The sequence below is a fragment of the Ailuropoda melanoleuca genome, chromosome 12, assembly GCF_002007445.2.
Source record: "Ailuropoda melanoleuca isolate Jingjing chromosome 12, ASM200744v2, whole genome shotgun sequence".
Lineage (NCBI taxonomy): Eukaryota > Metazoa > Chordata > Mammalia > Carnivora > Ursidae > Ailuropoda > Ailuropoda melanoleuca.
The window spans coordinates 28,806,964-28,832,595 of NC_048229.1; the positions used below are offsets into that span (position 1 = coordinate 28,806,964).

Below are 25,632 nucleotides of genomic sequence, written 5' to 3' on the forward strand. Positions count from 1 at the left end.
TAGCCCTGATTTTCCTGGGACCTCCTCAGGGACAGGGCCTGACCCACAGGGGGGCTCTCCAGCAAGTTATAGCTGACCCCGACTGACTGCTTCTCACATGCCACACAGCAGTTACCCACTTTACACGTATTAACTCATTTAGTCTTCATGCTGTGATTTAGCTTCTATCGTTATCCCCATTTTATAAAGGACAAAACTGAGTTAGAGAAACTGGGTAACCTACTCAAGGTCACACAGCCATTAACTAAAAGAACTAGGATCTGGACCCAGGCAGTCTTGCTCCAAGGCACCTGCTCTGAACCACCACATACTCGTCTAATGTCTGTTAAACTAAGCTGCACCACAGGACTCTCCTGGCCAGAAACCTCATAGACCCTCTCCCCTGGAGGCCAGCTACACTCCTGCTGTGGCACGCCTCCCCCATGCTATTGACTAAAACCAGAGGACCAGCTATTTCTAGACCTTTATTTCTCTGTGAAAAGGGAAAACAGGAATAAAATTAAAACGGCACAGTTGACACAAAAAAAACCACTGAGGGGGAGGGGGAGAGGAAGGAAGGGAGAAAGGAGGTGGAGAAGTAGATGGGGTAGGGGGTCCCCATTACAGCAGCAGGAGCCAGTGACCCGGGATGCTCACATCTCTCCCCTGAGGGCAGAAGCGGCCCCTTCCTCCCAGGGTCACTGCCCTGTCCCACCTTGTGCTCCCCCAAGCCTCTTGGGAGGTGGACAGTGAGAAGTCGGATTCCCAGGCTGGGGAGAGGAAGAACCGTGCTGAGGGAAAGGGCCTGGGGTCAGACCATGCACAGGGAGTGACAGCCAAAGTCCCCCCACTGTCTCCCCGAGGAAGGGACCTGGGGGGGAGGGTGGACACCAGAGGCCGGCGTTGGCTCCTCTTCCAGCATCAGGCGAGAGACAGAACTGGGGGAACAGGAACAGGCGGGAGTCAGAACCACAGCTAGCCCTCTGCCCACAACTGCTCTTGCATATCCCCCCTCCCAGGAGCTGCTGTTCTCAGGCCTAGGCCCATCCTTGCAGACCACCCTCCCGATGGGGTCTCCGAGTAACGCCTTACCAGTCAGAGCTTCCTGGGCAAAGTATTTGACATCCACATCCTGGTCCTGGGTCAGCTTCTCTAGGATGGGCTTGACTTCACTCTGCAGTGTGCTGGAAGGAGAAAGGCAATGTAAGGGAAGGGGTGAGCCAAGCTGGGAGGGGTGCGCGAGGCAGGGAGAGGGCTCCTGGACAAGGACGGGTTCATATACACAACGGCACGTGAGCCCAGAGATGAAATTACTTTGCAGGCTGGAGGTCTAACAAACTAGAACAGAGGTCTCGGGGTCCAGAACAGGCAGAGGGAGGTCACACGGTCTGGGAAAGTGGGATACAAAATAACAAACCCACAAGTCTCTGAGGCTCAGCAAATGGATGTCTTTATTTAACATATTTACTGAGGCCTATTCTGCATTAAGTGTGAGTAGAGAGGTAAATCCAACACCTGATTCTTGCCCATGCAGAGCCCAGGCTAGGAGGAAGACACAGACCAAACCGACCACGAGTAACAGAGAAGTGTCAAGTGCCACAGGAGAAGAACCTGGCCTGATGGAAGCCAAGGGGATTATCTGCTCTCGGGTAAGGGGCCCTAGGAAATCTACGCACACCGGAAGTCAGTTGTCTGCGGGAAATGAAGGCACGTCCCCTTCCAGTTAACAAACTGTTCCTCTGTCCCATACAACTACCATTCTTACTTCTAGATCTGTTCTGCCTATTTTTGAACTTGATATACATGGAATCACAGACTATGTGTTCTTGGGTCTGGCTTCTCACTGAACAAGACGTTGGTGAGAACCATCTGTGTTAAGCAGAGCAAGAGTCTTCATCGCTGTTCCCATTGTAGGAACGAACCACAATTTATCCACTGTACTGTGGACAGGCACTTGGGCTGTTTCCAGGCCATCGCTAACATGAAGCAAGCTACCACAAACGTCCTTTTGCTAGAAGCAAGCACTCACTTCTCTTGGCTGTATGCCCAGGAACCGACATGCTGTGCCGGCTCAGTGTACGTAGCCTTGGCTTCACTAGATTCTTCTCCCCGTTTTCAGAGTGACTGTACCCATTTGCCACTTACAGCCCCACCTGCTGTGTATGAGAACTCCAGCCATTCTACCAACACCAAATGACCCTGAGTTTTTTTAAGGTTAGCCATTCTGGGGTGTCCTTTTCTTTTCTTTTTTTAAAGGTTTTATTTATCTGAGAGAGAGAGAGCACGAGAGAGCACAAGTGGGGGGCAGGGAGAGGGAGAAGCAGGCTCCCCGCTGAGGGGCTCAATCCCAAGACCCCAGGATCCTGACCTGAGCAGAAGGCAGATGCTAAACCAAGTGAGCCACCCAGGCTCCCCCTGGGGTGTCTTTTCACATACAATTTCCCAACGGCTGATAATGCTGAGCACCCTGTCACGTGCATATTGGCACGTGATCTTCTTCTGGCAGTGCCTGTTCAACTTGGGAGATCTTCTTCTGGCAGTGCCCGTTCAACTTGGGTTTTGCCCATCTCTTTCTTGGGCGTTTGTCTTATTGTTTAGTGGAAAAGTACTCTGGATGAGTCAGTCCTTTGTCAAAAATATGTATTACAAATACGTCCTCCCCATCAGTGGCTCCCCATTTTACTCTCATAATGTTCTCCACCAATGAAGTTCTTTTACTCAAGGTGAACTCATTAGCCTTTTCCCATGGAGCTATTTAACAAATCTGAGCAATTTAAACAAATCTTTGCAAGTCTTAAAGATGTTGTCCTGTTTTCTTCCAGAATCTTTATTTTTTTATTTTTCTGATTCTGGTCTGTTATCTCTAATTTGCTTACATTCCAAAGTGGGAGGCCTCCCCGACTCCCCACACGCATATCCAACTGACCCAGCCATCTATGAAAATATCTATATTTCTCTCCTGAACTGCAGTGGCACCTACTGTTACATATACACAGATCTGTTTCTGTGCCCCTGATTGTTTCATTGGGCTATATTGTGCCAAGACCTCACTTTTTAATTACCGTGGCGTCGTAAGTCTTGGTATCTAGTAGTAGAAGTCTTCCAACTTTTTCTTCTTTAGGACCACCTTTGCTACTCCAGATCTTTTCATTTCCATGTTAATTTCAGAACCAACTTGTCAAATTTTCCATAAAGAATCTGCTAAGACTGGGGCGCCTGGGTGGCTCAGTCGTTAGGCGCCTGCCTTTGGCTCGGGTCATGATCCTGGGGTCCTGGGATCGAGCCCCGCATCTAGCCCCACATCGGGCTCCCTGCTCAGCGGGAAGCCTGCTTCTCCCTCTCCCACTCTCCCTGCTTGTGTTCCCTCTCTCGCTGTCTCACACTCTGTCAAATAAATAAATAAAATCTTAAAAAAAAAAAAAAAAAGAATCTGCTAAGACTGACTGAGATTATAATGAATCCATACAAAAATTTGGGGAACCATCCCATCCATGAATATTAAGTAGCTCTTTAATTTCTCAAAGCAATGTTTTATAGTTTTCACTACAGATGTTATACATCTTTCATTAAATTTATTCCTCAGTATTTGATGATTTGGGGGCAATAACAAATTACATACATATACAAAAATAATTTATATTTGTTCATTTCATTTTCTAACATGTTGCTACTAGTATACAGAACTGCCACCCCACTGTCCCCTCCCACTATGAGACAGGCCATGGGAATTCTCACTCCACATTTGAGGAAACTAAGATCTTGGGAAGGTGAAGACATAGGCCAAGTTCACACAGCAAGTGAAGAGACACACTGGGTCTCAAACCCTAGGCTCCAACTTCCAAAGTCAAAGATTAGCATGCCTAGGACCAGCCCCACCAGTGTGCGAGGGAGGATCCAAGCCTCACCTGTTGTCCAGGATAGGCCCTATCTTCTGTAGGGACTTGGCCACATTGAAGCGGACATTGGCGACAGGGTCCCCAGCCATACGCAGGACTGTAGGCAGCATGTGCTTGGTGGTGATGTCCTGCCCACAGACCTCAGACAGCACCTGGGGGCGGTGGGTGAGAGAGGGGTGATTATACGAAGTTCATGGCTAACTCCCATTTCCCCGTTCCTCTGACCAGGCCACTTCAGTGATCAGGCCTGAGGGTAACACTGAGCAATACAGGGGATTCTGAGCCCAGGTTCACCTACCCTGGGGTCAGCTGATTCGCCTGAAACTACCATCTCCACTAATGCCCTCCTGACACCCTAATACCACTGTCTCCTTGTCCTGGAAACTCCCAGCCCAGACTGTCCTGGTCCCATTTCCCCATCCTCAAAATTCTCTTTATCTTCTGGGGTGGGCTCGATTTCTAACCCTTGGGAAGCCTTCCTTAGTGCAATGGTCTCCAAAGTGAGATGTGTGAAGAAATCATCAGAACCCTCAGTTCTACTTCTATGTTTTTAAATTCTATCTTTTAATTTCTAGCTACGTGTATGGTTTATTTAAATGAACAGAAAGGGGCCCTTTCTCCATTTAACATAACTGCTCTAAGCCCTTCGCCTGTACGGCCAGATTAATCTTCACCACCTCATGAGTACTTCCACTACCAGCATCCTTGATCTACTGGTAAGAAAACTAAAGCACTGAACAGTCAGGAAATGTCCCAAGGTCCGTGACTAATATACGGCAGAGCTACAATTAAAGAGTAGGTCTGGCTCCAGAGCCCGCACACGAAACCAACTATCATAAACAAAAATACGCATACACTTTGTGGAGGAAAGGGATGCTCGGAAAGGTTGGCAGTCACTGTTCGGCAGCCCAAGCCTCCCCAGTCCTGGGGTTCCCACCATGCAGGTTCCCACCCCTGGCCTGTAGTTCCTCAGGGACTCATCCCTGCCGCACCCAAACCTCACCATGTCCCCACTCCCAAGTCAGACATCTTCCTTAGGATCCCCACCCTCCCTCCTCTCCCAAGTACTCCCAGTCCCCGGGCACAGGCCAGCGGGCAGGTGGGGGCGCTCACATTGATGCAGAAGAGCGTAGTCATACGGTGCAGGTAGTTGGGGTCCCCAGACATGGCCAAGACCTTGGGGATGATAGTGGCATGGGCCCACTCCTTCCCAAACTTCTCCACCAGCTTCTTCAGGTTGCTGGTGGCCGCCTCGCGGATGGCATAGACTGCAAAAGGGCAGGGATTCAGGAGGTGAAGGACTGAGCAGGCAGGCAGTAGCAGTCACTCGCACACCTAGGGACGAGGCTGCAGGTGAACCAAAGGGTTCGCTATGTGCTGAAGGCAGGCTATCTTCTAATGGCTCCAGACACAGGATTCACTATAGGCCTCCTTTTACAGATGGGCAAACTACAGCTCTAAGAAGTGATTTGCCCAAGCAAATCATTTAGCAATTATACTTGGAATGGTGCTGATACAGACAAATGTTAACTTTAATTTTTACCTGTCAGTGAAAACGAGCAGTTCTCACATTGGTCCTGAAAGACTGAGAAGCCCCGTTTCACAAAGGAGTGTGCCTGAGCTTCCACAGCCGGGGGCAGGATTCCAGGCCATCTGCCCAGTGGCCCTCACTCTCTCTCCACTCTACCAGGCCGCCACTACGTGATCTGCTCTGTCCCCCTCCCATCCTGCACTTCTCCAGGATTCTAGAAAGCAAAGGAGCTGATCCACATAAGCAGCAGCTGGTCTGGACGAATGACTCCGCACCCTCCCGGCCCTAGCCAATGCCCATGTACCCTTCCTGGAGCACCAGCACCCGCCCCCATCCTGCTGGTGACGCACCATGATCCACAAGCCAGGCCATGCACAAGGAGTTGAGCTTCTCATCAAAGAACTCCACCCCCTGCAGGAGGAAAAAGGTTAAGGAATCAAGGGAGACAAGGTAGGTTCCAGCCATACCCCAGGGAAACACACACCCACCCAAACACATGGGATTATTTCTCAGCTTCACGTGGGGGGCGCCTCTCCCTTCTCTTTTCTAACTAAAGTCTACTCACCTTTAGAATCCCATTCCCCGTGCCCCTTCCTCCTACTCCCCAGAGAGCCCACAAAGGCCCCAGTGACACTGTCACAGCCCTGGACACACTGCCCACGAGGCCACCTCACTCACCAGCTGTCCAGCCAGCAGGGGCATGTACTCAATGATGGCCAGCCGCACTCGCCACTTGGCATCTTCAGCCAGCTCCACGATGGCGGGCAGCAGGGACTGGGACAGCTGCCGGATGCCGATCACCTCGTTCACGCAGTCCAGGTTGGAGATGATGTTCAGCCGCACCTCTGGGCACTGAGGAGAAGACGGGGTCTGAGGAGATGGACCTGGCCCAGAAGAGGGCTGAGAGAGTTGCGCCACGTCAAGTCCGTAGAAGCCGCACTTCCTAAGAGCCTGTTACCGCCCTGCCCAGCTCCTCCGGAGCAAGCAACATGGGTTATTAGGGAGGCAGCTTTTCAAATCTCACCAGAGAGTGCAAGACACGTTCAGTCGTTCTGAAGAAACTACAGGAATCACTGCAGAAATACGGTGCTCTGGAAAAAAGCGACGTGGTCACATTCCCTCTGCTGGGAGCCAGCTGGGAGCCCGTCAGCCAGGGACAGTACCTCCCTGGCTATTGATCTGTGACAGGGAAGCACGCATCTAGCCTCGAGGGTGGATGAGGTCATTAAAGTGCCTGTTGGTGTCTGATCCACGAGAGGCCTGATGTGTGGGGAGCTCATTAGTATCATTTCTGTGACTTCTATTCTCCCTGCTAGTCTCTGAGCTCAGTTAAGGAGCACATCTCATTCACCCTTAGGTCTCCAGCACCCATAGCAGGGGCTAAAACAATGCACAAAGGAATAAGGAAATATTTTGAGTTGCCTGCTGACTACAAGTATTATGAGCACTGAACTACTACATATGTATATACACACGTTACTATACATGTTACACAAACACGCACACGTACCCCACCTACTTCCATAAAGCAGGTGAACAACTTGTAAGGAAAGGCACATAAACACAATTTGTTCTTATTAATTAAAACAGAAGCCCTACTAGATCCTTGTCTCAAATCACATATTCTTAGATGGCAGACATCACAAGTAGTTCCAACTTGAACCAAGTGAGAAACGGATCAGTGAACCAAGTAAACAAGCATGCTTTGCAATAAAGGGTTAACTCAGCAGGTCCAGGTTGCTCAAACTAGGCACACTCCAAACAAGGGTTGGGCCCCTGACCAGCTCTGGGAGATCTGAAGCCCCTGGAATAGCCTGTTGGGTGACAGTATCTTCGTGGTTACCTGGGAGACGAGGGCTGTGCCAGATACTAAGCTAACAACGTGACTATAGCAAGGACCGAGCTACATCTTGCCCTCTGGAGGGCCTGCAGACAAACAGGTCAGTCAGGCAGGTGGCTCCAATCCATGGCTATGCAACCAAGCCCCAGTGAAATCCCTGGAAACCAAGGCACAGTGATCTTCTGTGGTTGGCAACACACCGTGGGTGTTGTTACATGTCACCGGTAGGAGAGTGAAGCTCCGACCACAGGACTGCATGAGAGAGGACACCTGGAAGCTCACGCCGCGTCTCCCCTGTCCACTTTTTCCCCTCACTGACTTTAATCTATCTTTTCTGTGACAGATGCTTTAAATCTCACACACAGAGTGGTTTCAGATGTTTGTGAAATGCTGATTACATAAATTATGTCAACTCATGTAAATGACTGAACATTAAGCCAACTTTTCTTTCCTACTTTTTTTTTTTTTAGAGACAGGGTCGGGGGAGGGGGGCAGAGAGGGAGGTAGAGGGAGGGAGAGAGACAATCTTAAGCAGGCTCCACACCCTGCATGGAGCCTGATGTGGGGCTCAGGGCTCAATCTCACAACCCTGAAATCATGACTTAAGCCATAATCAAGAGTCAGATGCTTAACCGATGGAGCCGCGCAAACACCCCTCAATGTGGCTGTTCTTAAAGGGACATTATACCCGATGTTTATAAAAGCCTGAACTGTCATAATGTTAAGAGACTGTACCTATTCTTTCTTTCCTAAGAAAGATTTCTGGAGTAGGAACAGCCCCATCTGCCACCCTAACCCCAGTCCAGGAAAGCGAGCTAGTCTGGATGTGCGTGTGTCAGAGTGTACTCCGGGGGAATGTAATGAAGATGATCTAGGTCAACTGGGCGGACCAAGATGTGGTCAGAGTCAGGGCTGGGAAGGGTGAGGAGAGAGCCTTGCATCACCCCTCACTTGATAAAAGGCATCTGCAACACCCGACATAAAGAAGGAAATTTCTTCTTTGAATAAAATGAAAATTAACTGGATCGAGGTCTCATATGGATAAAGAACATTTGAAATGCACGTAAAACCATCGTGATAGCCTTTCTGTACTGTGCGGAGACCCGTGTGCCGAGTCTGGCCTGTTTTCAAATATGATGAAGAACTGAGGAAGTTAGCACGTATCCAAGGCTGTGAATGGCAATGTCCTGACAGTGAATGGGCCTCTTTCCTTTCCCTGAAGGTTAGCCATACACAATTCTAAAGATGGAAAATACCGCACATACCCACAGGGGAGTCTCACCTCTGGAGACAAGGAAGAAACGAGCACCCAACAAACCACCTCCTAAATGAATACGGCCCCTGCAGCATCACGACCAAACCAAGCCTCCTGTGTCAACAGGTTTACTTCCCCCGGTTGCCATGTCACTCCCCGCGGCAGAGTGTCAGGAAGCCCTCTCCGAAGGCCCAGAGGAGGAACTCTGGACCACAGCTGACGAGTAACCCCTGCTGAGGCATCTGAAAAGGTCACGTATAATTCTGAGACTCCATGTCAGCCAGAGACCAGAGACAGGAGAAGCCTTTCTCAGATGAGGGTTTTCCCACAAACCACCACTTACCCTTGGGCAGGGCAGAAAACCATTTCCTTGTTGAAACCATTCTGGTCATAAAACAAAAACAACAACAAAAAACAAGGCACTGAAATGAACCAATAAACCCAGTGAGCAGATGTGTGCAGTTAAGGGTTTAACTCAGCAGGCCTGGACTGTCCGGAACCTATACTTCTCAAAGACGGGACTGGCCCTTGCCCAGCTCCTGGGAGGTCACCTTTGAGCCCCTGGTACATAAGGCACAGTGCCCTGAACACATGAGAAGAGACGGGCAAATACAACGCCTTATGCCATTTAACTTCAGGTATACCCAGAAAAAGGCCTTTTTATTTGGACACGTTAAAAAACCATGTCAAATATAAAATATAAAGATCACAGATCTAAAACTGAAATCTCAACTACAAGCCAGATGCCTAACTTGCACCAAGAAAACCATGATGGGGGGCGCCTGGGTGGCACGGCGGTTAAGCGTCTGCCTTCGGCTCAGGGCGTGATCCCGGCGTTATGGGATCGAGCCCCACAAGAAGCTGCGCTCAGACAGACTAGGGCTGCGGTATGATGGCCATGCTGCACTCGCGAACGGTGAAACCGGCGCAGAATCCAGCTCCGGCTCTGGCACTGTTCTAGCACCTGCGGGCTCACCTTCACACTCAAGCTCAGTGTGGATCTCTCCTTGATGCCAGAAAGCAAAATGCTCCCCGAGACCCTGGTGACGTGTTAAAAGGACACAAAAGCCAACTGGAAGGACTCTCACCAGCCAAGCTGTCCCCATTTAAGCATCAGAAGTGAATACAAATTATAACAAGTTAGAGCTACAAAAAGCATGCTTATAAAAGAAAAAAAAGTGCTTCGTGTGTGTGAAGCACTTTACTCGGGTGATAAAATTTAAGTCATTATAAAAATTAACTATGGTTTAAGCTGCAACAACTGATACAAATAAATGATCAAATATAAGCACTGGGTGTGCTGGGGGGCGGGGGGGGGCGCAGGGAGAGCAGGGAGGCAGGGAGACTGAGGCCTTTGGCAGCATGCAAGTCACACACCAGCAAACTGTCTCACCATCCGCCTGGTAGTCACCATGACAAAAACCAGGGAGCCTGCCCCCGTCCCCGTTCCACATGGTCCTGTCCGCATCTTTGCAGCAAGACCCTCTCTCCCACCAGTTTGGTCTCCCTGTACCTCTTCCGGCCTCCCCACTGCGTTCTTTGACAGTAGCCTCAGGTTTCCTTTCGAACACCCAGATCTGTCCCAGTGCCTCCAGCTGCCCACAGTTCAAATCCAAACTCCTTCCTTGGCTGTCACCCCACAACCTGTCCAGCCACCACCCAGCACACGCTCCAGGCCAACTGAACAGCAAGGTGTGGTCACCCGACTGACTCTGGCTAAGGGGGTGTGTCAGGTACAAACAGACTGATGGGTACTCTCTTTTGGGTCTTGCCCTTATGAGGACCACACTTCCTGCTGTCTAATACCTTCTGCCTCCATGCCAGCTGGGAGTGGTGAAAATCAGAGCAGCTGTCCCAGATCTGAGAGCGTGGAGGTCAGCAGGGCTAACCCCCAGTGTAGGCCTACCTAGCTCTGAACTGTTGTGAGAAAATTCTTATGTAAGCCACTGTATTTTGGGGTCTTCATTACAGCATCTCTGCCTAAATCCTAAAAGACACGAACATATCACAGCACGTATGTGATCATGGACTCATGGTGTTGCCCATCTGTGTCTCTCCACTGTCAGTCTCCGAAAGTCTCTGAGGAGTGCAACTATCTTAGGTATTTTTGGTATCCCTGATACCCAGAAAAAGAACCAGCACAGATCAAGGACATGCAAAACAATTGCCTAATAAGGGAATCAGTGAACACACAGTCCATTGTGCCCACCAGTATTCAACTCATTCAGCACCTGGGTGTCTGTTAAGATTCTACGAGACTCCTGGCCAATCTGGGAAAGAGGCTGACCCATCACCTCTGCCAGCCCAGAGCTCAGTCTCCATGGCACTCTTACCTCATCCTTCAGCTGAGCCAGGAAGAGGGGCAAGAGGTGCTCAATGGTGTTGTCCTTGCCCAGGATGGGGGAGAGGCCCATAATGACGGAGGCCAGGGCCGACTTCACGTGTTGGTTGGCATCTGACACCAACTCCTGGGAGGGAGAAGGAAGGGGAAGCCACAGGGTTAGGACCGCCCCTGCAGCAGCAAGTGACCAAACAGACCCCCACCTCCTACGAGGTCTGAGCCCCGGCCTGCTTCTGCCCTTCTACCTCACGGAGCAGGGATGGTTTAGGGTACAAAGGCACAAGGCAGTTTCTCCCCTGTCCCACCTGCTTAGAGCTCCATGAATCCTGCTCCCAGAAGCCTCCCACCCTAAGGCCAAAGCTCTTGAACTTTTGAGGGGAAGCACTCCCACTCCAAGCTCAGCCCCAAACCTGATTCTGCTGCACTGAGGGACCCTACCAGCTTCCAAACCAAGACTGCCCGGTGCTAGAAGGCTGGGGACCGTCTGCCTCCGAATGTCCATAAAGCCCAATGTCCACCCCTCCTCTACAACAGGCTAAGATCTGCCCTATTCCTCCCACCAAACTCCCTGTTACCTTGATGCAGGGTAAGATCTGGGTCATGATCACATTCTCCCGACAGTCAGCTGAGAGATTTTCACAGAATTCTGCAGGAGGGGAAGGGAGGCAGAAGAAGGTGAGACCTGATGTCCTGGTTCTGCCTCGGGCCCCTCGGACGCCCTCCCACTTGCTATGTTCTGGTCACCAGCACCAACCTTTGACCTTGTGGGAGGCTGCGGCCCTCACCTCGGCCTCACAGTCTTTCATCAGGTTCTGGAAGGCAGGCACCAGGTCTGTCTTGGTGATCTCAGGCCCCACTGCTTTCTGGAGCTGCAGACAGAAAGCAGGGGGAATGAGAGGGCTGGGCAAGACTCTGGGTGAACGAGACCAGAATCAGAGTTAAAGGCACCAGAACGAGGGTAAGAAGAACACAGCCCTGGGAATCACTGCCGAGATCTACTCCCAGTACCATAGGGTGAGCCCGGGCAAGTCTCTAAGCCTCTCCAAGCCGGTTTCCCCAAAAGCAAAATGAGGGCCATGAGAGTACCTATCACACGGTGTTGTAGTAACAAGTCTCCTTACTGCTCAAGCTATCGGGGGTGGGGTTTTCTGTTACCTGATCCAAAAACATTCTAGTGATATGGCTCTTCCTTTTTAATTTATTAATTTTAATTAAATACTAAATATTAATTTTCACTTATAGTCTTCTGTATTTTTCAAATTGATTACCCAACCCTGTATTACTCTTGTAATGAAATTAAACGCATCAAGACTGAGGGGGAAGGAGGCATGCCAGGGAAGGCACCTGTGTGCTGCTGCAGAGCCGGCTCCTGAGGACCCGGCAGGACACAGGGCAGCTCATGATTAAGGAGGCAACAAACAAAACCTCTGAAGGGCCCAACGCTACCTGCGGCAAATGCTACCCCTTAAACAACAAACACTTACTGTCTCCTGGGCACTGAGCACTGCTTCAGTCTAAAATCCCTGCCTTCACTGAGCTTTTATCTAAAACCCAGCACGGGGCGCCTGGGTAGCACAGCGGTTAAGCGCCTGCCTTCGGCTCAGGGCATGATCCTGGCGTTATGGGATCGAGCCCCACATCAGGCTCCTCCTATGAGCCTGCTTCTTCTTCTCCCACTCCCCCTGCTTGTGTTCCCTCTCTCACTGGCTGTCTCTATCTCTGTCGAATAAATAAATAAAATCTTTAAAAAAAAAAAAATTAAAAAAATAAATAAAAAATAAATAAAATAAATAAATAAATAAAACCCAGCGTGATCCAGTTCATGCTGTCCAGAAGCCAAGGACGAAAGAATCATCTTCAACCACGGTGCTAAGACTCCAGGGCGCAGCCACACTGTGCTAACATTTTCACAGGAAACATGGACGGTCTGGGAAACGTTATCCTGAGGCTCCAAGTCCTTCCAGCAAACACCACAGAAATACGCACACTCACAGGAACAGGGAGTCATGGGGTGGAGCGGCACCCAAGACAAACCCTGTGTCTCTCTCCAGCTTGCTCTCATGTGGGGCCCCCAAGAGCAAGTCCTGAATGTTCTCACTCGCACTGGCTCTGGACTCCCAAGACCCCATGCACACGTTGTCCTTTGCTGGAACACAGTCCTATGCCAGCTCTCACCCACCTATCTTCTAGGACCAGCTGCAGCACCACCTCCTCTCCTCAATGGCCCACGCAGGTCTGCCGGCTCTGGCACCGACAGTTTCCCTCTATCTCAGCGGACCCTCCCCTTCAGACTGCCTGTTCCTTAGAGGCTGGGAATGTGAATTCACTGGATCCCCAGCACCCACAAAAAGAGCTGGTGCTCAACAAACATGACGGTGGGATAAGCAAACTTGGGTCTCTGTGGAAAGGGCACTGTCCTAGGATCTTGTCCCTGTCTGTCTGCCTGGTGGAGTCATTCTGACCAGTTCTGAGCTGCGCTATGGGCTGATCTATTGCACCTCCAAAATTCGCATGCTGCAGGCCTAACCCCTCAGTACCTCAGAAAGTGACTGTATTTGAAGACAGGGTTTTAAAAGAGCTAATTAAGGTGGTCCTAGTCCAAAATGGCTGGAAAGCTCATAACGGGGAGGTTCAGACACAGGCATGCACAGAGGGGAGACCATGTGAAGATAGGGGAAAAGACCATCCACAAGCCAAGGAAGAAGTCTTGAAGAGGCGCTTGGGCGGCTCAGTCAGTTAAGTGTCAGACTCCTGATTCTGGCTCAGGTCATGATCTCGGGGTTCTGAGATCGAGCACACCCCCCCGCCGTGGGCTCTGTGCTCAGTGAGGAGTCTGCTTGTCCCTCTCCCTGTCTCTTGCTAAATAAATAAGTAAATAAAATCTTTAAAAAAAAAAAAATAAAAGAGGCGGCTTGGAATAGTCCCCAGAACAGTGAGGGAATAGAGAACCCCCAGTCTGTGGTACTTTGTCATGGTAGCCCCCAAAACTAATACAGGCTATGCCCTCCCTTTTGTAGAAGGAAGAAGTTCCATTAGGTCAAGAGCACACACATACTACCTTCTCTGCTCTGGGACTCTCCACAGAACCTGAACTTGGCTTCAGAGCCCTTCCCAACACGGCACTTCAAGCTGCGACTATTACTCAACCAGGGCTGGCAATAAGAAGTGCAACCCAGCCAGCTGATCAGAGATCTTACTGCTCAAACACCCAATAATTTGTTGGATTTAACTAAAAACCCAGCTTCTGTGTGTGGCCCCATCCCTACCCCTCTGAGGGCCCCAGCTTCCCCAGCTCTGAGTTGTCAACAATCCCCACCTCTGTGAACTTGTCGGCCACCATGTATCGGACGCGCCAGGACTTGTCCTCAGCAGCCTGGCGCAGGGTGGGCATCACCAGGGCCTCCAGGTCCTCCTGGGGGAGTAGCTGGGCGATGTTCACACACGCCTCCACCGCCAGCAGCCGCACCGAGTCCTGGGGAGAGGATCAGAGCAGGGTGAGGGCAGCAGAGACCCGTTAGCTCTGGGATTCCCTTTTCGACGCAGAGTCTGCCAGAGGAAGGGGATGGAGTAGGGGTTTGGGGAGGCGAACCCACCTGCTCGTCCGAGGCCAGGTTGGAGAACATGGGGATGATCTCACTCTTGACATTGTCCAGCTCCAGCACCTTGGCGAACTCCCCCAGCTTGGAGGCTGCGGCCCGCCGCACCATGGGGGTGTCATCTGAGCATAGGTTCCGGAAGTACCTGGGGGTTGGAAGGGGACTCAGGAGGAGGAAGGCCTCGGATCTCACAGCAACACGCAGAAGCAGACAGGAGAAAGCACAGACTGCAGTCACACAAGTCCTGGCTTTGCCTGAGTGACCCTGGCCAAACGATGAGCCCTCTGAGTCTTCCCAGGCCTATAAGATGAAGCTGACGGTGAGAGTTCCCACCGCACAAGGTCACAATGAGGTTTAAACCAGATAATGTGTGTGAAAGCAGAGCAGCCCCTCTGCACACTAAGTCCTAGTGAATGGCAGGTGCTGACTGTATCGTTCTGACCATATAAAGTTGTTGAGCTAAGATGCTGGTCATGGCCCCTCAAGGGTTTTACCTTTCAGGAGCGTGGGGGAGGCACGCATGCACATAGACCTCTAAGCACACGTGGGCAGCCGTAAACCAGTATTGTCACGTGTAAGAGCTCAGGGCCAGGCTTGCTGCTCAACGGTCTGTGGAGTTGGTGAGTGAACAAAGTCCAGAGGGAGGGAAAAAACACATACTAACGGGAAATTTTAATCCAATTAGAAGTATTTTCATTCACTGTTCCTGGAGAGGAGTCTTAGAGACAAAGAATTCTCTGGGCTATCAAGCCTAAGGGGAGGAGGGCAGAGGAGACAGCCAAACTGAGCCAGTGTATCTGGGAGGGTTCTGGACCAGGGGGCAGGCCCGAGATGGCACCCACCTCACGGGTGGAGTGCTTTTATGAGCCAGATCTGTTCTTAGCACTTTGTATGTGGTAATTCTTATAAATCCTCACAATGCCCAATGGGAGGAAGAAGCTATCATTTCTCCAGTTCCTAAAGGAGCAAGAGGCTGTGTCTGGACCAGGCCTGGGGACACCACTCTCTGAGGGGCGGGGTGGGGGGGAGCGGGGGCTGAGCCTGAGAGAAGGGGTCCAAGCTGAGGGGAGGCTGGGACTCACTGTCGAAGTTCTGCCTTGACGGCGCTGGACACGCGGGGGTAGCAGACAGAGAAGAGGCCACAAGCCGAGGTGCGGGAGGTGAACCAGTCGCCGCCCGCCAACCGCTTCACCAGGGGCACGAAGTGGGCCTCGAGGTCAGAGGGCGAGTGCTCGTGCGAGATGGCCCGCAAGGACTCCACCGCCTTATCCCGCACCACCGTCTCCTCCACCGTGGCCAGCGACTCCAGGGGTGGCTGCGGCACAGAGCACAAAGTCACAGCAGGTCCCCTCCCCACCGCCCCAGCCTCGAGCCCCACCCCATGCCCCTTGCAGCTCATCTCCTCAGAGAAAACGTCCTTGACCTCTCCATCCCAGCCTTCACCCAGCAGGCCTTCCGGAAGAGCCCTAAGAACCTCGCACAGAGGCCCCTGAAGGAGCTTCTCTGAGGGCCACGATCCTCCCAATTCTACTCATCACGTTCTGAGCAGAGGGCCACAGCTGTCACTGGCTCCTCACAGTGCGTGGATAATCGTGGCTACTGACCGGAACATCTATTTGCTGGGTGTCCTAAGCAGGGTCACTGTGTCACACAACGTGGGACTTGGCAGGGGGGACAATGCTGACTCTATGAAGCAGGTCCCGTGATGGTCTTCATTTTACAGAAGAGGAAACTGAGGCCGATGAGCTAAATAACTTGCCCACGCTAGTGCTGGCTACAAGACAGGATCCAAACCAGGCCACCTGGTTCCCGCGCTTGCAAACAGTTAAGAGCACGGCTGCGGTTTCTGACAGGCCACTGCCCCAGGAGCTCACGTGACTGGCGAACCTGAGGCTAGGGATTGTGAGGCCTGGAGGGGTCGTGCTTCTTTAGGGACATCTGACTGGCTCATCACCATGTCCCCAGAGCCCAGCAGAGCTCCTCCGACAGGGCGGGAACTCAGCAATTCCTGACTGAATAAAGGGAGGCTTAAGTGAGTCCAGTCTGTTCAAATAAAGGTGTGGAGATCTGCGGTCTGAAGGCCAGGGCGGCCTGACAGGTGTAGAAGGCAGAAGAAAGCATACACGGAAATGCCTCCAGGGCCCAAACAGGCAAGAGAATGGAGCAAGGAGCAAAGGTGGTGGGTGGGGACAATGGAAAGAGGCAGAACCTGGGGGCATGTAGCCTAGGAAGGACAGCTGCTCCCCAGCTTCAACTGTCACCACAGGAAAACACAGCTGGTAAAAGCAATCAGTTTTCCAAAAGCAGCCCAAAGGGCCAGGTGTGTATACATCAAAAATCCTATTTACCACACGCTACACCATGGATGAACACTGAAGACATCATGCTGAGTGAAATAAGGCAGTCAGAAAAGGCCACACGTTGTAGGATTCCTTTATATGAAGACCCTAGAGTGGCCAGATTCATAGACACAGAGAGTAGAATGGTGGGCCCCAGGGGCAGGGAGGAGGGGATATGGGGCGTTACTGGTTAATGGCGACAATTTCAGTTTGGGAACATGACAGATGGTGGTGGTGCCTGCACCACAATGTGAATATACTTAATGCCACAAAACCATACACTTAAAAATGGTTGTTTATATATTTAACCACAATAAAAATAAACAAAAAATCTCATTTACAAAAGATCAGCAATGATCCAGAGGAAAATATGACACTATGCCAGCCTGGGGGTCGCCAGTGCATGGCCTCTATCCTAGAGCCATCAGGGTTTCTGGTTCTGGACTGGCTCACGGGAATGTGGCTGAAGACGGTGTCACCGGGCTACAGCAGGTACTGGGTTCCTCTTTGTTCCTGGTTTTCCTGCTTCCCACGCTGGCACACGCGAGGTGGGTACTCAATCAGGATTTGCCATTTACCCGTTCCATTCAGAGAGAGTAACCAGTCATAACAAAGGCCTGGGGACCAAGGCCAAGCAGTACTTAGGCCAGGGTGCCTGCCCTAGCGGGTTGCTGCAGGCAGTTAGCACAGTGTGGTCTGCGACCACCCAGGAGGCCTATCTCAGAACAGACCAGAAGAATCAGACCCTCCGGGGTGGGGCCCAGGAAGGTGCATGTTTAGGGAACTCCTAGGGAAGCTTTCCCACAATGAAAAGTCATGCTGTGGGGCTTCTAATGAAGGAGAGGGAGGAGTTCTCAAACCCAGAGAACGTGCCGGGGAGGGGAGAGGTATGAACCTCCTACAATCACTGTACTTTTAGGAGAGGCTCCACGGTTTTCATGAGTTTTTCAAAGGGATCCAGGATTCCAAAAGGGTTAAGAGTTGTGGACAGAGAATCAATCCTTGGGCTGTAGCTACATGGGTCCCTGTGAAATTAGCTCCGTTTCACCTCTATAGAGAACGAGGGCGGGACTGGCTCTGACACACCTCTGGGTTCCCAAGGCCCACAGCTGGTACTCATGCTCGTGGAATGAACAAACTGCACGATAACCATTTTCCATTTCTGTCAAACTCCAGATCCACTGCCACCTCCCCCAGGAGGCCTTCACTGACAGCTCCCCCTTCCCATCTGAAACAGGTGAGGTGCCTCCTTCAGGTTCTAAGGTCCCCCAGCTTCCCTCTTGTCCAGCTCTAATCAGCCTGTAAAGCAACCAAGAGCCCTTGGGGTGGGAGGAGGGGGGTAAGAGAGAGGAATGGCAGTGGTTAAGAGGCAGGGGCCTGAGTTCGAATCTGGACAGTCTCTTCCCAGCTCAGGCAACACCCAAACCAGACCTCAAGCCTCAGTTTCCTCATGTGTAACTGGGGCTACCATCAGTACGTACCTCACAGAGTCACTAGGGGACACGACAGGTGACTGTGCAGAAGGCACCTGCAGACACCGAGGAGCACCAGCATTAGGACCTGACTGGCCTCCGGGTTCCTAGTGCTCCCTGGCCCAGGGCCCTCAGGATGTGTCTCTGCCAGCCCACGCGACCATCATGAACATCGGTCCCAGACGACATGTCGCTCTCCCCCAAAGTGAGTGTGGGATGACCCTGACCTGGCAAGGGAAGGACTCCAGGGTTCCAGTCCTGCTCCCCGGCAAGCCTGAGTTCTACACCATCTGAGGGCCCTGGGGCCCCTTGCTGAAGCTACGGGACCCATGTTTCCTGCTCCCAAGTCCTCTGAGATGCTGCTAAAAGCTACAAATTCTCTCCTCAGAAAAACTGATAAATTCCAGGGCTTGCAGAACGTTCCAGGGAGCTCAAGGGACCCCTTTTTCAGGCTGGTCCCCAGACCTCATCATGTTCCTTTTGTAGGGCAGCCCTAATCTGTGTAAAATGTAGGAAATGATCTCATTCACATACACCTGTCTGCATGTACACACACATAAATTATACACGTACACACATGAAAGCTGACAGACCAGAATTTAATGACAATTATCCAATTTCTTCAGAAATAACCCTGCTTAGAAGAAAAGTTACCGTATCTGTTCAAGCCCCAAATCCCAATTTTAAGAAGTGCCATTATTTTATACACCGCTAAAAGGAAGAAGGCTGCTAACAAAAATTGTTAAGACATTTTTTAAGATGCCAAATCTAAAACTGTGTCTTGGGGCGCCTGGGTGGCACAGCGGTTAAGCGTCTGCCTTCGGCTCAGGGCGTGATCCTGGCGTTGTGGGATCGAGCCCCACATCAGGCTCTTCTGCTATGAGCCTGCTTGTTCCTCTCCCACTCCCCCTGCTTGTGTTCCCTCTCTCGCTGGCTGTCTCTATCTCTGTCAAATAAATAAATAAAATCTTTAAAAAAAAAAAAAACAAAAAAAAAACTGTGTCTTTACAAAGCATGAAACACAGGATTATTGGGGGCAGGGGGAGAGCAGGCAGAAGCAGGGACCGGGGCTCTGAGGAACAANACTGTGTCTTTACATAGCATGAAACACAGGATTATTGGGGGCAGGGGGAGAGCAGGCAGAAGCAGGGACCGGGGCTCTGAGGAACAATGAAAGCCAAGGGACTTGGAAACCCCCGAAGCTCCTTCCTTCAGGGATGGCAGGACCAGAGTCTTTCCCTGGTGACAAGGCAGTCCTCCTTCCTCTTCTCACAAACAGCAGTTTCTGTTAGAATCTGACCCATCTGTGTCCCTAGCTGTCACCAAGCACAGGGGTGCACAGGCAGGCACCTGGAATCCCGGCTCTGCTACTTACTACCCGTAAGGCCTTAGCCAAGATGCTTAACCTCTCAGTGTGCCCAGTGGCTCATCTATAAAAAGGGAAATGTCCTTAACCCAAAGGGTGGACATGACCTCATGACATATGGCATAATGACACTGTAGCTAACATCTGATAGTTCTTACCATGTACCAAATACCATGCTAAGGGCTTAAACCAATCAAAAAGATACGCTTTAATGACTCCCATCTTATGGATGAGAAAAAGTGTAACACAGAGAGGTTAAGTAACTCTTACAAGTCACACAGCAAAAAAGTCATAGAACTCAGACTGCCTCCAAGCCCAAAGCCCTCTATGTACAGCGCCAGGTGGGCCTGGCACTGGTCAGGCAAGTGTCCAGCTAACAGGAAGGTAAACAAGTGCATTTGGTATTGCTTTATGAAATGCCACTAATCTGCTGGATTAAAGGGAATGTCCAAGGCTTGCCTGTGCCTAGAACGTGACCTCCAGCCTCTCCTGCATTCTTCCCATCCTGCTTCTGGCAGGGCTGCAGGTCTGACTGCCAAGGGGTGGGCAAGGGGACCTCCCTGCCTCCCAGACTCACCAGCAGGCAGTGCACGTACTCGGGGCCTCCCACCAGCGTGGTGAAGGTTCCCAGCTGTTCCGCCAGGGCCAAGAGGACCTCATCCTCATCGTAGATGGTGTCTGTGGAACCAAGACAGACTCTGTTACAGTCCCACCCCAAGTCTGACCCCAGCCCCTGGGTGACCCAAGCTGGGAACAAGCAGGCTCCATTCTGCTTCCTCCAACTGTCAGCCCTCAGTCTCCCCAGCCTCCACCCGGCTGGTGCAGAGATCAAGGTGCAGGCCTGGGTCAGAGGATAGAGCACCAAAGCCCCTCTTCTGCCCTTTACTAGGTGCAGCACACCGGGGAAGCGAGACCAGACTGCAAGCCCATTTCTGCGCCTCTAATGGTGCCAATGTACCTCTCGGCGGGAGTTCCAGTGAGGGGCAAACAAGACCACGCACAGGAGCACAGAGCCTGGTAAATGGGGGCTTTTCGCTTTGGTCTAGCTTCTACCCTCAGCACTGCCTTCTCTGTGAGAACTCATCTTTCTCTTCAGCTTGAGAGATTCTTCTCCGTCCCTCAGGACTCAGTTCAGGTTTCCTGACCAGACCAGGGCATGTCCCTTCTCTACGTTCCCTTTGACTCCAAGCCACCTTTATCGGAATCCTTATCTTAGGAGTCCAGGAGTGGCTCCTCTCTGTACCCCAGTTTCTGCCAGAGATAAGCACAGCAGGCGCTCAGTCCAGGTTTGCTGGAAGAACAGATGACTGTGTAAGGATAGAGCTACTGTGTCCCAGCCAGACACCTCCAGGCTCCGTGCAGCTGGCAGGCCAAGGGACCATGCTCTGGCCAAAGGGGTGTGAGAACTGGTAGGTCCGAGCTCTGGTCACGTCCTCACCACCACCGGTCTGCTCGTGGGGCTGTCCTCACCCTCCTCCTCTCGTGCTGGGTTCTCTGCTCTACTGCTGGCTCGGTGTGCGTCCACTCACTTCACCGCTGAGCCTGTTTTCTCACCCCACATCCCAACAGAGCTGCGTGAGATCAAAGTGAAGTGATGTTTTCTGTGAGGAGCTCAGCATGGGGCCTGGCCTGAGTCAGTGCTTCAGAGAATGCAGCCCAGTGTGGCTCCGGGCCCACCAGGCCTTTGGGTCCTTCCCAGCCTCAGTCTCCCTGGCCCTCTGTACACAGTTAGCCTCACCCTCCCATTTTCTCTGCCTCCTGGAGACCTTGTGCATATCCACGGCCTCAACTCGTATTCAACTCAGTCCTCAGTACAGACCCGTTGGCCAAGCCGCATTCCTGAAAGCCAAATACGTGGAACCTGCCAGCACCTCCTATTTTCACGGTCCCCACCTCTACAGAATCGCCTTGCCAGCCTCCGCATCCTCCTGGCCTCAAATGCTCAGGGCCGCCTCCTCCCCGCCTCTCTGACGCAGACCTGTCCCACCTTCCACCTCAGTGTCACTCTGATGGCCACCATCTCTTGCTGGGTGACTGCAACTGCTTCCTTACTGGTTTTTCTGCTTCTGCTCTGGCCCCCAACCACCCAGCCTCCTTCCACAATCCTGAGGGATCCTTTAAATCATGACACTCCCCTACCTCAACCTTCCAATGGTTTCTAAGAAACATGAACTAAAATCTAGACTCCATACACTATGATCCCATGTGATGTGGCCACTGTACCGATCTCCAAATCACATCTTCCCACCAACACTGTGCCCATCCCATGCCTGCCTCTTCCCGCACCTGAACATTCTTCCCTCAAAGTCCTACAGGGTAGGTGCCATTCAGGTCACAACCCCAGGAAGACCTGCCCTGACCACCACTGGAATATCCCTTACCCTTATTTCTACTTTGTCTCTCTGGCCTCATCAGTACTTATTCCCGGTTGGAACAGAAGCTCCACGAAGACAGAAAGTTTGATTTGTTCTCCATCTCACAGCACACAGCGGTGTGCATGAGAGATTTATGAACTATGCCTACAGATGGCCTACTTCAAAGTATTTTCTAACTGTACTGTGCATTAGCTTAAACGAATCCGGATCTTTTAAGGAGAAAACACTCTTTTCTGAACTTGAAGAAATGCCATGACCATGACAAAAGGCAGGATCAAGCCACTCTCCTCCGCCCCGGGGAACCCACGTTCGTACAACTTCCCACAAAACCACGCGGTGTGTTTAAGCCAAATCTGGGATTTCTGAGGATACTTTTCACGGGTGTTTGCCTGGGTACAAGTCTTTAAATGGCAGGTGACTTTTCAGCCACTGGCACACAGGTGACTGACCTTGACTCACCTTGGAACCCACCCACATCTCACTATGGCCAAAAAATTACCAATTATCTGTTTCTAACACAGTGGGGCATCATATGGTGATTTCCCCTCACAACACTGACTGTGCGTGTATTACCAACACCTGTTTCTAACACAGTGGGGCATCATATGGTGATTTCCCCTCACAACACTGACTGTGAGTGTATTACCAACACCTGTTTCTAACACAGTGGGGCATCATATGGTGATTTCCCCTCACAACACTGACTGTGCGTCTTCTGCAGGTGTGAGCTCAGAGAGGGCTCTCAGCTTGTTCTGAAACAGTATCATCTTTTCTGAAAGATGCAGTGTATCTGCCATTTGCTATTTGGAACATTTTGCAATGGGTGAATCCCAAAGGAAAGAAAATCTGCCACCACTTAATGAAAGCAACCCAAAGAAATCGGTCTTGAATGCCTGATTCCTCTTCCATCTCATGGCTTCTGCAGCTCCTCTCACTTGCATTACTGTGATGCCACGTGTGGCTCTATGACGTAATAAAGAGGACGCATATGTTAGATTCACTGAATCTTGGGGTGCCTGGGTGGCTCAGTCGGTAAAGCGTCTGCCTTTGGCTCAGGTCATGATCCCAGGGTCCTAGGATCGAGTCCCACATCAGGCTCCCTGCTCAATGGGGAGCCTGCTTCTCCCTTTGCCTGCCGCTCCCCCGGCTTGTGCTCGCTCTCTCGCGCACACTCTCACTCTCTCCCCACCTCCGCCAAATAAATAAATCTTAAAAAAAAAAATGCACTGAATCTTAACAATGGCCCACGTATTAGATGATGATTCCCATTTCAGAGAAAATGAAGCACGTCCTGGCTGGGACTGAACCAGATGGCCCAACCCCACAGTCTCTGCTCTCAGCCACCGATCCCAATTCCACTTCCTGGGCTGTTTCCTTGCCCATCCCGCCCCCTCAGTACAACGCTGTGTGCACAGGGGGGTTATTTTCTACATCTCATCCGCCCACCCTCCAGCCGCTAGCTACAACAGCTCCCTGCCTTCACACAGGATTAATCCCAGACTGCCGCCTGGCACGCAGAACTGGCAAAACCCAACCCCCTACCACCCACCTGCCCCTGTGCCTCTTCCTGCATCCCATCACCACGTTCAGTCCTGCCTCCATTTTACTGTTTACTCCTGCTGGTGCCCTCCCCAGGCTGCCTTCCCCACTACCTCACTATAGAGGGACCGGCAGCATGAATCCAGCATTTTCTACAGACTCAGCTTTGCGTGGAGCACTTAATCCTCAACAGCCCTGTGAGTTAGGTCCTCCTCTTACTGCGACAGGTAAGGGAGCTGCGGCTAGGGGAAACGGAGTGGCTTACCCAGGTCTGCCAGCAGGCTGGTGGCAGCTGGAATCAAACAGGTCCCACCAACTTCTTTACCCACTTTATTTTTTTAATCTTTTATTAATTTGAGAGAGAGCACGAGAGCACGCATGAGCAGGGGGGTGAGGGGGCAGAGGGAGAAGCAGGCTCCCCACTGAGCAGGGAGCCCGATGTGGGACTCAATCCCAGCATCACCACCGGAGCCAAAGTCAGACACTTAACCAACTGAGCCACCCAGGCGCCTTTACCCACGTTATTACAGCACCGCGCCACACATCACACTCCCTGTGCCCCAGCCGCCCCGTCTCGGTGCTCGAGCGCTTTCAAGTCTTGCGCTCAATCCACCAGTGGAAGCCACTCAGTTCAGGTCACCTGCTCAGTGTCACATGGATACCCGCTCCTCGTGTGGCGTTCCCAGGCAGATAAACCTGTGCTCCTCAGTCATCAGCTTCTGTCACCATGGGCAATCCCTGTACCTCTGCAGGCCTTCATGTCCCCACATGTCACAAGAAGGAATCATCACCTCCGCTCCCTTCCTCCCCGGCATCACCACTAAGCCCAAATTAAAGGATCCTATAGGAGTTTCACTCGTGACTCTGAGCTTTCAGCCGCAGTTTCAAAAGTACGAAGCAGGAATAAGAACAGTGGGAACAGAGGACTGACCACTACGTGGCGGTCTGGCGTGCGTCAGACACGGTGCCGAGCGCTCTGTACGCATCTTCAGACAGAACACTTAGCAGCCGTCCCGTGTGCTGAGCACGGACTGGATGAGCACCTCACACGGCATCTTCTTTAATCTTCACATCAGGTTATAAGACTAGGCCCGTCTCACACACGGAGAATCAGAGGCAGGCAGATGTGAAATACCTTGCCCAAGGTCGCACGGCTAGAAAGTGGTGGGGCTTGGATTTGAACCCAGGCTGTCAGGACCCTGAGTCATTAACCAGTGCTGTCAAGTGCGCAGCAGCACGACTAGATAAATAACCCCTGCTGAGTCACCCCCGAGCTGTGCCGAGTCACCTCCCAGCTGCGGGATCTCGGGCAACTGTACTCCTTCACCTCTTCACGCTCAGTGTCCTCACCTGTACAATGGGGGCAGCAGTCGGCCCCACCCTCAGGAGCCGCTGGGAGATTCACAACGGGGAGCAACACTGCTGTGTACTTACGGAGCACAGGCCCCCATCCAGAGGACCGTGAACTAACCCAATCCTCACAAGAGGGCGTTTAGAGCACTGCCTGGCACATGGCAGGCAGAGGATAAATGTCAGTTAATCTTACTGTTACTTAATGCTCACATCCATGCTATAGCACACGCGTGTTTATCTGCACTTCATACATAAAAACTCCAAGCAACGGTTAGGTTAAGTGACTCACCTCAAGAAACCAGCTTTTAACTGTTAGTGCTGTGATTCAAACCTGGTTCCATCTGCCTCCAGACCCCGTTCACCAATCTTGCTCCCCACCCCACCGTGCCTAGCACGGGACAGGGGCAGACACTCACCATCTGTTAAATCCCTCACGAGGCCTCTCTTACTTAACAGGAACCACCCCCCGACAGTCCCCACTCGGCCTGGGCCCCAGGAGTCCACCTCCTTACCTGTCAGGAAGGGCAGGAGCTCGCTGCGGGTCCTTTCCACCCCAAGGGCCAGGGCGATGGTGGACAGTTTCTTGATGCTGTTGAGACGAAGCTAGTGAGAACAAGAGCAGGGGAGAATGTTAGCACGCCTAGACTTAGGGGTGTGTGACAAGCTCCAGGCCCAGGCGGCCTCTGGGAGCCTGATGTGTGTAAGGATGGGGAACAGTCACTTGGCACACACCTACCAAGCAGCTGTAAA

At 51.8% G+C, this 25,632-nt stretch overlaps 1 protein-coding gene across 1 annotated transcript in view; it reads right to left on the reverse strand.

Annotated features, from left to right (window-relative positions):
• Nucleotides 1-444: 444 nt before the first annotated feature.
• Nucleotides 445-25,632, reverse strand: part of PPP2R1A (protein phosphatase 2 scaffold subunit Aalpha) — a 39,502-nt gene continuing 14,314 nt past the window's right edge. Inside the window, exons 2-15 of the mRNA XM_002927581.4 lie at nucleotides 25,395-25,485; nucleotides 20,193-20,293; nucleotides 15,521-15,753; nucleotides 14,436-14,583; nucleotides 14,159-14,314; nucleotides 11,597-11,711; nucleotides 11,418-11,488; nucleotides 10,835-10,969; nucleotides 6,085-6,258; nucleotides 5,757-5,817; nucleotides 4,989-5,143; nucleotides 3,885-4,027; nucleotides 1,072-1,163; nucleotides 445-917 (exon numbers count right to left, since the gene is read on the reverse strand). Coding sequence (XP_002927627.1) covers nucleotides 901-917; nucleotides 1,072-1,163; nucleotides 3,885-4,027; nucleotides 4,989-5,143; nucleotides 5,757-5,817; nucleotides 6,085-6,258; nucleotides 10,835-10,969; nucleotides 11,418-11,488; nucleotides 11,597-11,711; nucleotides 14,159-14,314; nucleotides 14,436-14,583; nucleotides 15,521-15,753; nucleotides 20,193-20,293; nucleotides 25,395-25,485 — 1,692 coding nt within the window. The 3' untranslated portion in view covers nucleotides 445-900. The remainder of the gene's footprint in view (nucleotides 918-1,071; nucleotides 1,164-3,884; nucleotides 4,028-4,988; nucleotides 5,144-5,756; nucleotides 5,818-6,084; nucleotides 6,259-10,834; nucleotides 10,970-11,417; nucleotides 11,489-11,596; nucleotides 11,712-14,158; nucleotides 14,315-14,435; nucleotides 14,584-15,520; nucleotides 15,754-20,192; nucleotides 20,294-25,394; nucleotides 25,486-25,632) is intronic.